The 12,165-nt window shown below is 37.8% G+C and overlaps 1 protein-coding gene across 1 annotated transcript in view; it reads left to right on the top strand.

Annotated features, from left to right (window-relative positions):
• LOC107732575 (E3 ubiquitin-protein ligase MARCH6-like) overlaps positions 1-10,800 on the top strand; it is a 23,507-nt gene extending 12,707 nt beyond the window's left edge. The window contains exons 17-26 of the mRNA XM_016543936.1: positions 691-791; positions 3,037-3,174; positions 3,692-3,899; positions 4,009-4,078; positions 4,794-4,975; positions 5,198-5,332; positions 6,356-6,445; positions 6,539-6,671; positions 7,737-7,872; positions 8,996-10,800. Coding sequence (XP_016399422.1) covers positions 691-791; positions 3,037-3,174; positions 3,692-3,899; positions 4,009-4,078; positions 4,794-4,975; positions 5,198-5,332; positions 6,356-6,445; positions 6,539-6,671; positions 7,737-7,872; positions 8,996-9,083 — 1,281 coding nt within the window. The 3' untranslated portion in view covers positions 9,084-10,800. The remainder of the gene's footprint in view (positions 1-690; positions 792-3,036; positions 3,175-3,691; positions 3,900-4,008; positions 4,079-4,793; positions 4,976-5,197; positions 5,333-6,355; positions 6,446-6,538; positions 6,672-7,736; positions 7,873-8,995) is intronic.
• Positions 10,801-12,165: the final 1,365 nt, after the last annotated feature.

Raw genomic sequence — 12,165 nt, 5'->3', positions numbered from 1 at the left:
TTTTTTTTTTACAGAAAATAATTTATTTATGTTCTGATTATTGTTGAGCTGCAGGTTTAGGCTCACTTAAGTGACTGCACTTAATTTAATTAAGAAGAATTCAATTATTTATTTTAATTATTTAGCCTGACATGTTTACTGTTCCAAAATGTTCTATATGTTTCTTAAAAATAAAATGTGTTCAGTGGAAAAAAAAACGTTTTTTTTACCCAGACATTTAAAAATTACTTATTTTAGAGCTGTAATCGCAATACCGTGAAACCGTGATATTTTTATCTAAGGTTATTATACCGTCAGAATCTCATACCGGCCCATGCCTAGATGGGAGGAAAAATTATTCAATGCTTTTGCATTCTCTTGCAAAAGAATAGTTTTCCTCCTAGAAACCTTTGCACTGACTCGCAAAACTTTATGTGATGGAAATAATATAAGGTGGGAGGAGAAACTATATTTCAGTGTTCAAGTTTCTCAGGGGAACGCAATACTTTCATGAGAGTAATGCAAATGTTTTGTGAGCAAACGCAGTGTTTCTCAGGAGAAAGTGATACTTATGTGAGAGAGTGCAAAAGCACTGAAATGTTTTCCTCATATTCATATCTCATATTTTGTTCCATCTCCATGTCCCCTAAGGTGCTCCTTACTCTTCTGTTTTCTGTGCTCTTAAATGAACAGGTTTTTCTCTCTTTTCAGGTTGTGTTTGGCTCAATCGTTCTTCTCATGTTGTGGCTTCCTATCCGGATAATCAAACACATCTTCCCTTCATTTCTTCCCTACAATGTGATGCTTTACAGGTAAATAAACTGTATTTCCATCTCATTATCATAAACGATTAATGTTCCTTGTGATAATTGCCTAAACTTTGTGTAAAGATTCAGAGCTTGAGGACAAGTGTCATTTGATGCTTTTGCTTGTTTTACTGTATAAATCCAGCCAGAGATTACAGCCAGAAGAAGCAAAGTTCTTTCTCTGTGTGACTTTGTTTAAAAGGGCCAGAAATGTGAAGTGCTGATTACTGCTGTCATGGCACACCTTTGCTTCGTTACCTAATGAGTGCCAGGACTCTCTGTAGTGTCAGGTGGGCCTGTTGCATCATTTGGCAGGTGTGTTACACCTGATGTCATCATTCCCTGCAGTGCATTACTACAGTCTGATCTTGCAGAGAACTATTAATATAGTGTCCACAACAATAATGCCATAGAAAGTCATCTCTCTCTGTGTTTGTGTATTTTACCCTATGTTACCCTGCTGTCTTCTCAGCAGTGTTGAGCTTTACATTCGTCACTATGAGAGTACTTTGAACAGCTGTAGTGTTTGTTAGGGCACTGACTCTGACTTCTGTGGAAAGAGGCCATCCTTCACATGTTGGGGGCTTTTAAATATTGTTTGAATGACTGAGCAAGCTGATGTTTGAACTTCCAAACCCATATGACTTTCTTCTGTGGAACACAAAAGATAAAGATATTAGGGGGGAAAAATTTTTTTTTAGCTGTTTTGTCCAAACAGTGAAAGCCATTGGGGTCCAAAACAACACTGTATGGAAAAAAAAATAAAATAATAGACATTCTTCAAAGTATCTTCTGTAGTCATAGTCATACAACTTTGGACATGAGGGTGAGTAAATGATGTCAGAATGTTCATTTATTGGTAAACTCTCCCTTTAATGCTGATTTTTAGCTTCAACATTACAATTTCCTGTTCTCTCCTGGTTCACTAATTGATGCCTCAGGTTAACTCTGAAATATATGAGTTTTTAGAACATTGGTTTTCAATTTATGAGTAGAATAAAGGGCTGTTCACACCAAGGACAATAACTATATCGATAATTGTAACTTCAAAGTTTTAATAATCATTTTGGGGAGTGGGGAAGTCCACACCACAGCTATCATTATAATGTACAATATAGTTGGAATAAATTTCAGATTTTTTTCCAGCTGATAAATGGTAAAAAAATTGACAGTCTATCAAAATTGACTAACTTTAAAGGGGTTCTATTATGCTCTTTTACAAAGTCTTGATTTTGTTTTGGGGGTGTACTAGAACAGGCTCTCCTACTAGGTTGTAGGGCTGTCAAAAAATAATTTGAATTTCGAATATTCGTCGAATTTAAAATAAAAATCCACATTCGAATGCAAAAACGTTGCATTCGAATTTTAGGTGTGCGTTAAGGAGGCAGCCTTATCAGTGGCGCACGAGATGCGATGACGATGTAAGTGTCATTGCATTATAATGTTTTTGTTAGCCTATCCAGTTGAAGCCACTAGATGCGGCGCTGCTGTGTTGTTCATTAAAAATATAGCGGAAAAAGAGAACATCAATGCGGAGAAGATCTTGTTTACGTCAAAACTGAAACCAAGCCATTCACACAGAACACATATTTCGCGCATTTTCTAGATGGACATTGTAACAACGTTCGTAGTCACGGGAAGGAGGCGGCGGGAACCGGCGAACATTTAAACACTTTAATAAAATAACTGACTAACTAAAGTTGAAAAAGTGAAAAAGCATAATATGACCCCTTTAAAGAGCTTGAGCATTTAAAACAGAAAACGTCATAACGCCAGTGTGCTCTTAAAGTAAATAGAATGTTATCGTTCATTGATAGTTATTGTTATGAACAGGCCTTAAAGTCTGTGGTTAAGCATTATTTGAAGAAACTTTCATATTTTGTTCTAAAACAAATGACACGGTTATTTTGAAATCGTGCTTTAAAAGCATAAATTGTTAACAAAAGGGGCAGTAGTGTTGGCTTTATTTTGAAACGTTCCTTTTAGTATTTAAGAATTGAATGGGAGTCATGGTGTGAAATTGTTATTTAAAGAGGTCCTAAAGGGCAGGAAAAATGCTTCAGATCTGGTAAGATAGCCCAGGCTATTTTATTCTAAAAACCAATTCCATAGGGAACCCGTGGAGGTTTAGTGTTATGAGTGACCTACAAATTGATGTCATGCCTGAACAGCTCTGTTTGCTAAGTGGGAACAGTGATACCAGTAGTTTATATACAAATGTAATGACTTCCTCTCCCTCTCTCTCTTTCAGCGACGCTCCAGTGAGTGAGCTGTCTCTGGAGTTGCTATTGTTGCAGGTTGTTCTTCCTGCTCTATTGGAACAGGGACATACGCGGCAGTGGCTCAAAGGTCTGGTGCGAGCGTGGACCGTGACCGCTGGCTACTTGCTGTGAGTCTTATATACACATTTACCCTGTTGCTTATTACGTCTGTTAACCTCGTGCACTGAAACGACTTTTCCTGGTTCTCTCTGTGTTGTCCTAAAAAAAAAATCTATCACTGGAATTGAACTTTGTGTTAGGGTAGCACGAACATGACAAATCATAATTGTAGAATATTTCCGTTGATGTTGTTATTATTAGTTTTGATTTAATAGATCTTAGGTTAACATTTATTTTATGTAGTATTTTTATGCTCTCATTCCATTATAATCAATGAATGATGTCACTTCAGAGTTCATGCAACTGTTTGAGTCGTGCAGTTCAGCTTGCAGAGTTCTCCACTTTCACAAATGCTCCTGTTAAAATCAGTTAAGCTTTCTCCTGAGAAAATTTACTTTGTGCATACACCTTGATTTTACTTGGAGGGCTTAGTTCACCTTTCTTTAATCTCTTTCTTGAATTTCTTGAATCTTGAAGGTGTAATGATAATCTCAATCAATGCTACTTTTGTGCCACACCTTTCAGAGACTTGCACTCTTACTTGCTGGGAGACCAGGAAGACAATGAGAACAATGCCAACCAGCAAGCCAACAACAACAACAACCAGCAGGCCCGAAACAACGCCATTCCTGTGGTGGGAGAAGGACTGCACGCTGCCCACCAGGCCATACTGCAGCAGGGGGGCCCAGTGGGCTTTCAGCCCTATCACCGGCCCATGAAATTCCCTCTAAGGGTACTCTGTCCTGTATACTTTTATACTTCAGTGAATGTTTTGATTTTGTGAATCTGATTTTCAGATGAAGGATCTTTAATATTTATTTTCCTCTTTTGGCCACCTGTAGATTGTGTTGCTGATCTTGTTCATGTGCGTGACGCTGCTTTTGGCCAGTTTGGTGTGTCTCACGTTACCAGGTGAGAGTCCAACAAATTGGGATGTCTTATCATGTGCTCCCTCTTATTTTTCCAAACCCGTGTGACTTATTTTCTTCAATGGAACACAAATGGAAATGTAAAGAATTGTACTAGTTGCACTTTTTTCATTTAATTACAATGATGAGATTCAAAAAGGATTCAGAAGTACTATAAGTGGTCAGTGAATAAAATTTCAGCGTGTTCATCACACAAAGCTATCACATGACTTCACAAGACTTAAAGCACATTAGTCTTAAGGACCTTTTTAATGACATTTTAATGGTGTTTTAAAGCTGTTGTTAAAGTTTGAATATTCAGTCCCTGTTCCTTGTAATTGCATGTTGACAGTGACCAGCACAGCAACATGAACTTACTATAGGGTTAGGATTAGGGTTTGGTTTAGGGTTAGTTGCATGTAATTATCCATAATTTACTGGTATTGCTATATTAAATGCATGTAATTTGTAACAAGGACACTGTAAAATAAAGTGTTGCCGAAACTTCTCCTTTTATGCTCCATGGAATAGTAACAGAATTCATATTACCGTTTATTTTTGTTAAAATAAATGCAGCCTTGGTGATCATAAGGGACTATAACTTTTAAAAAATATTATAATTAGCTGTTATTAAATATTTTCTTTTATGCTTTCAAAGAGAGAGAATATCTCACAGATTTCCAGCAGTGCTCTGAATTCTTTATTTGTGTTTATCACAGTGTTCACTGGACGCTGGCTGATGTCCTTCTGGACGGGCAGTGCTAAGATCCATGAGCTGTACACTGCAGCGTGTGGGCTGTATGTGTGCTGGCTCTCCATCAGAGCGATCACAGTGCTGCTGGCCTGGATGCCTCAGGGGCGGAGAGTCATCCTGCTCAAGGCTCAGGAGTGGACCCTCATGGTACTGAATGCAGTGGTTTCATTGTGGCTTAATTTTCTTCAAAAATTAAAGGAATGGAAAAAGAGAGGAATGGACAAAGTAGTTTTAAAATAGGAGTTTGAGGTTATTTTACTGCAGCGTACATGGCTTTAAAACTATTGACATTGAGATGATCAGTGTCTACTTTGTCTATTCCTCTCTTTTTCCATTAATGTGCCGTGTTGGTGATTTGTGTGAATTCAGATTATGAAGACACTGATTGTGGCTGTGCTGTTGGCTGGAGTGATCCCTCTGCTCTTGGGACTGCTGTTCGAGCTGGTGATTGTAGCTCCTCTTAGAGTGCCGCTGGATCAGACGCCTCTGTTCTACCCCTGGCAGGTAAAGCATGAGTCCTGCTCTTAAAGGCACAGTTCACCCAGAAAAGAACAGATTTATTTACAAATATGTTGTTCTAAACCCCTGTGACTTTCTTCTGTGTAACACAAAAGGTTTATTGTAAAGAATATTCTTTCTGCTCTTTTTCATTTAATGAAAGTGAATGAGGACTGGGCCTGTCAAGCTCCAAAATGACACAAAATCCCACCATTAAAGTATCAAAATCAGTCCATATGACATAGTTGACATTTGGTCACACTGCATGTTAGAACCAGTGGCTTTCAAAGGATATATTTTTTTTTATTCTGTTTTTCAAGACAAATCAATTTGAAATCATGAGGGTAAATAAATGACGAAATTGTCATTTTTGAATGTCATTTATTGAATGTCACCGGAGAAAATGTGTTGATGGTCACAGTGTATAAGGTTTCTCCATTAAGAAGCCACATGTATGTTAAAGGGATACTCCACCCAAAAATGAAAATTCTCTCAATATTAACTCACCCTCATGCTATCTTAGATGTGTAAGACTCTGTGAGTCCATTTAATGGGACAGGTACGCTTGCATTACATGGACTCATGGAGATGAAGTTTTTTTTTTTTTTAAGTCTTTGTGTTAATCTGAAGAAATATACATTTGAGACAGCATGAGGGTGAGTAAATGATGAGAGAATTTTCTGGTCTTTAGTATTGTTAGTTCTTTATGCACAAATAGTTTAAAAATAGCATTGACTTAGCAACTTTATCTGACATGTCCGGTGTGTGTGTCAGTATTTGTCTGACCCAGCTTTTGTTTTTGTGCCTTGTACTGTTCTCTGTTTGAGCTAATAAGCTGTGTCACCGATGTACCGGAAAACAGATTTTGGTTGGATATACTCCAGCAGCAGGCAGTTTTTCAAAAGACTCCTTTTGCCCTACTAATCTAATCCATCCTGTTTGAAGAACTTAATTTCCATAGGCGCTAAGTGGGGCAGAGGTATGGTCGTGCCAGTGGTATTGACTCTTATTTTTCTCTATATCGTTAAGGACTGGGCTTTAGGAGTGCTGCATGCCAAAATCATTGCTGCCATCACCCTCATGGGTCCCCAGTGGTGGTTGAAAACAGTTATTGAGCAGGTTAGTGGCTGCAGTGACTATCGTTTGCTCATGATCTCTGTGCTGCTGTTACAGGTTACGGGCTCACTAACTGAATGATTTACTGCTTTTCAGGTGTATGCCAATGGAATCAGGAACATTGACCTTCATTTCATCATCAGGAAGCTGGCGGCCCCGGTCATTGCTGTACTGCTGCTTTCTCTCTGCATCCCCTATGTGATTGCTGTAGGCATCGTCCCCCTTCTAGGTAGGTATAAACAATGCTGTGCTAGTCAAAGCTCTCAGTTTCTCAGAACATGTTTGTATTAGGCATAGTTGTATTTAGTGTAAATTTAACTTTTATTTATTTGTTATAATTTTGAAAATTATGATGCTGTAATTGTTCAGTCAATCAAAAGACTTACTGTTTTTATGCCAGAAAAATATAGCTCTAGTTTAATTCTAAAATTAAATAATTACATATATATTTTCAACAGTAAAACTAAACTATATGAATTCTAAATGTGAGGTTTTCAGAGAGGTTTATTATATATATATACTGTATATAAATATATATAATTTTCCCTCGCACATTTGTTCCTTCAATTGATCCTTACATATATAAAGAATAAGTTCTTTGTTTCCGTTCATCCTGGACATCACAGAATAAACGACACTGTCGTTGCAATTGGACTTCGTTTGATTCTCATCTTTAGAAGAGGTTTTAGCACTCATTCGAGTGGCTTCATCATGTGGAGCTTCAAGTGGTCTACAATCAAAGAGGAAAAAGTCCAGTTATAACAGCTGCATTGTAAATGACTACTTGAGCTCTTTAAGTGCAAAATTCAGATGATATCTGAACAGTTAGGCACCCTTCATACTGCATATGGGAGTTGTATAGTGACGTTTCAGATTCCAATAAATACCTGTTTGTTCTTGTCTGGTCACTTCTAACTCTCTTTGGGGCTCAATAAAGAGCAGATCACTATCGTACTGCATATGTTCACATACAGTATACTGACTAATTTCTGTTGCTGCACCACTGAAAGTATTCTGGCTGTATCGGTGACTGTTGTGGGAGTAGTGTGGTAAAATTAGCTCATCACCGGCTGTGCTACCGAACATTAGGGATATCTTGAATGCCTTAAGAAGGCCAGGTGTGTTCTCAAGGACCTCAGTCACCCAAAATAGTACCTTTCCTGCCTGAAATCTTAGTTAAACCGTCAAAAACCAACATGTATCTTAAGACATGTTTTTCTTGGAGAGGGTTTCTTTCATGTTACAATACGTTAGTACATTTACCTTTTCTTACCGTTCTTGTCTCTCTGAATAGGAGTCACTATGGAGATGCAGAATTTGGTGCAGAGGAGAATCTACCCCTTCCTTCTGATGGTAGTGGTGCTGATGGGTATCCTCTTTTTCCAAATCCGACAATTCAAGCGCCTTTATGAGCACATCAAGAATGACAAGTGAGTCCTGAGTGTCAGAAATGAACTACTTTCTTAAGAGCCAATACTTGCTGATACAAATGTCTAGTGGATTTGATTTTCAGAGATATTTTAGTACCTTGAGAACATTTTTAATAGTGTGCCACCCATTTGCTCTACCTTTCAAAGATTTGGGGACAGATTTTGTTTTATGAAATACATATAATAGAAAATACTTTACTCCGCAAGGATGCATTAAATTGATCTGATAGCAAATTGACCGTAAAGTACATTTATGATGTTATAAAAGATTTCTATTACAAATAAACTTTAGATTTTTTTTATTCATCAAAGAATCCTGGGAAAATAAAAAGTGTAATAGTTTCCACAAATATATTAAGCAGCACACCTGTTTTCAACATTGATAATAATAAGAAATGTTTCTTGAGCAGCAAATCAGCATATTAGAATGGTTTCTGAAGGTTCATGTGGCACACTGAGGAAGGCTTTGAGCCGAAACGTGTCTTTTCCCTCCGCAAGGATGCATTAAATTGATCTGATAGCAAATTGACCGTAAAGTACATTTATGATGTTATAAAAGATTTCTATTACAAATAAACTTTAGATTTTTTTTATTCATCAAAGAATCCTGGGAAAATAAAAAGTGTAATAGTTTCCACAAATATATTAAGCAGCACACCTGTTTTCAACATTGATAATAATAAGAAATGTTTCTTGAGCAGCAAATCAGCATATTAGAATGGTTTCTGAAGGTTCATGTGGCACACTGAGGAAGGCTTTGAGCCGAAACGTTTGTGTCTTTTCCCATCAGTAATGAATGTAAAATAAAAAAAAAAGAAGATTGTTCTCGTGAGTGCGGATCATAATTTCCTATATCATGTGGCACTAAAGACACTAATGATGCTGAAAATTCAGCTTTGCATCACAGTAATAAATTGCACTTTAAAGTATATTAAAATAGAAAACAGAGAAAATTGTAATAAGCTTTTACAATAAATAAATGCAGCCGAGGTGAGCATAAGGGACTTCTTACATTAAAAAAATAAAAAAAGGTCCCACTTTTGAATAAAAATGAAGTCTGTCACTTCACACCTTATTTACTGATGGCTGGGCTTTGTGTTTTGTTCTTTATTCATCCATGCAGGTACCTTGTTGGACAGAGACTTGTGAACTATGAACGAAAAGCTGGCAAGCTCAGCACTACCACACACAGCAGTTCAGTGCAGGAGTAAAGAGCTTGGGATTGCTTTGGAGTCACTCTTTTTGTGTGTGAGCGAGCGAGCATGTGTGAGCATGCGTGAATGACTGAATGAGCCTTTCTCTCCTGCTCCCTCTTTGTGCGTCCATACATCCAGCACGCCCACTATGACTGACTTCTGGCCTCTCTGACCCTGCCAGCAAAAAAAGGGAGAAAGAGCCATGTACATAAAGGGGGCGAAAGAGTGAATCCCTACAGCCAAATGGAAAAAATGAAAAAACAACAAGAAAATATTAAGTATGTGTATTAATTTATTAAATCTAGTTGTTACCTTATTTGTGGAGCTTTGTTCGTGGCAAGACTCGACCCACATGGTTCCTTTCATCACCCTCGTGGAGAGGCCAGTCAGACTCCAGGGATGAAATGTCTGGGTCATAATGGAGCTGGACTGTCACATTAGTACCTTTTTATTTATTAGTTTAGAATTTTCATTGAAATACGATCTTGGTGTTTTTGAATGAGAGGGTCTTGTTTGATTTGATGCTTTCGGTAGTGTGTCTTACCTTAATTTCTCGATGCTTTAACCTCCCTAATTTTATGTGCAGAACAGTAGTGGATGGAGGCGGATTTAATGGTTATGCCACACCCATCTGCTTCCTGTCATGTGAAAAAGAGGGAATTTTGTTTCACCAACAGTTTGTCCGCGACTGTTGTTGACCAATTCAAGAACATAGAAGCACAGAGTCAGTATCTAGCAGCCGAAGCATAGTTTGACGGTAGAGTTTATGGCTCACAGTGAGCCGCAAAGCCGATCTCTGCCTGCTAGCTCTTCGTTCAACTCCTTCAAAATCCTTTCAAGTAGCTTAGAAGACCATTTAGAGTGCTAATTGCGTCAGTGGTTGAGCTAGCATATTTGTTTGCTGTTCAAGTTGATATCATCGACCGTTGTATGTCCGTCTCGTGCTCAGCATGGCCTAGCAACACGTTCTCATAGATGTAACTCTGGCACGTACACAGGTTGTTGCACTTTTTTAATTTAAGAAAGCGTCTTTTAAGAGCAGCAATAGTTTGGGAACCCTTTAGACCAAATTTGAAGTCCTTACTCGTATAGGAGCTCACAAAAATTAATTAAACCGATCAGATTTTCAGCCGAAACGTGGTTTATTATTCTTGCTTTGGTTCGGTAGAAGAGTTTTTTGTCTGTAGGTAAGGAGGAGATCCTCAACACATTTGTAAATAATGTAACTTTTCGATTCTTCGTAGCAGAGTATGTTTTTCTCCATTTCAAATTTGCTGCGTCTGTTACAGATTCACGATACCCGAAGAATTTGTCTCAGACAGCTTTAGTGTTAATCAGCGCTGAGATTCTATAAGTGACCTTATAGTATCTTATTACACTGAAACTGGATACTGTATGCTTCTTGATAGCTTGCGCTCCTCTGAAAGGCAAATGTTCTATTTTTATATGTGCAACTAGTGACACCGTTTTCATGTTTGATCAGCCATTGATTTTATTTCCTCTAACGTTTTCTGAGGTCAGATAGAATCCAGGTAAAGGTAGTGGTTCAGCACTAAACACCTTTGTGTGTCTGGTTTACTAAGCCTTTTCCTTCTCATAGCATGTTTTTGAGAGAATTATTCAGTATTCTGAATGTTTTCAAACCTCCTCCTTGGAGGCTCTTGCTGTAATAATTACATCCTCATAATGGCAGATTTTTTTTGTGTGTGTTTGTTGAAAACTTTTATTACAAATATTAAATCACAAAGTGTAGTACTTACAGTGCTTTGTGTCTTCAATCAAACTTATCATTCATATACTTATTTTTACACTTCACTAAGTGAATTAGAAATCTAATAACGTTTATTTAACGTTATTTAACGTCTAATAACTGATTTTAGCGACGAGACAAAAACAATAAAACCCATTATAAACTAGGCATTTGTTGCATCCAGTGGGGACATAATTACGGATTATAATGATTTATACTGTCTTTTCACGCGTTGCATTGCATCGCGCCGCGTAAACATAAAACCATGTCTGCATTTGTGATTGGAGAAATGACAAACAACAAGCGCTACTCTACACTGCTCAAAACTCGCGTTTGAATCATCAGTGGCAAATCCTTTAAATATAAAAAACGTACTTACAGTCTGTGAGTCAGAACAGCCGGCATTGTAGTCTACTCTACCAGGATCAGGAAACAGTCCTCCATAAAATGCGCTGCACACATCTGAATATTTGGGTTGAACTGTTCTGGAACAGTGTTGTAAATACAGCTTAACCACTGATTTCTAGTCATGTCCTCTTTTGCAAGGCCAAACAAAGTAGCTTCGCTTTCACAACGAGAAACAGCGTCACACACGGCGGGCTAGAGTGAGCGTCACACCACATGTGACGACCCCGGGCTGGACTCCGCTTCGTCCACGGTGAAAGCCGATCTGGCGATCCACAACGTGAAGTTGTTGTATTTCCTCAGCGACCAGCGCGGATCAGCTCCAGGCATGACGAAGCAGATATCGTCCTCTTTTGGAAGGCCAAACAAAGTAGTTTCGCTTTCACAACGAATTTTTTCACCATTTAATCCTCTGCAGTGAATGGGTGCCGTCAGAATGAGAGACCAAACAGCTGATAAAAGCATCACAATCATCCACAAGTAATGCACATGACTCCAGTCCATTAATTAACGTCTTGAGGATTAAAAAGCTATAATTTTGAAAGAAAAAAAATCTATCATTAAGACATGTTTAATTTAAACCATTGCTTCTAGCCAAACTAATCCACAATAATGCTTCCTCCAGTGAAAAAGTTGTAGCGAATCAGCTCATTCATGGGGAAATATGAATAATTAATCATAACTAGTTATAATTAATTATAAATATTTAGATCCGCTGTAGATATTTACTTAACCTCTCAGGGTCAACTGTCTGTCAATTCTAAGAACGTTAATTTCCTGGTTAAGGGAAATAACTTTCTTACTGTACAACTCTACACAGAGCCTGTAGCATAAATCTGCAGTTATGAGCAAACAATGACCAACGTCAAGTGTGATACAAGTAAGACTTTATTAACTACATAAACACTTAAACTGGTCCAACATACAACATACACCTACACA

Source organism: Sinocyclocheilus rhinocerous, unplaced genomic scaffold, assembly GCF_001515625.1.
Source record: "Sinocyclocheilus rhinocerous isolate Xijiao unplaced genomic scaffold, SAMN03320098_v1.1 scaffold1420, whole genome shotgun sequence".
NCBI lineage: Eukaryota > Metazoa > Chordata > Actinopteri > Cypriniformes > Cyprinidae > Sinocyclocheilus > Sinocyclocheilus rhinocerous.
Note: the sequence above shows the minus strand (reverse complement) of the source record. Positions and strands in the feature narration are given on the sequence as shown.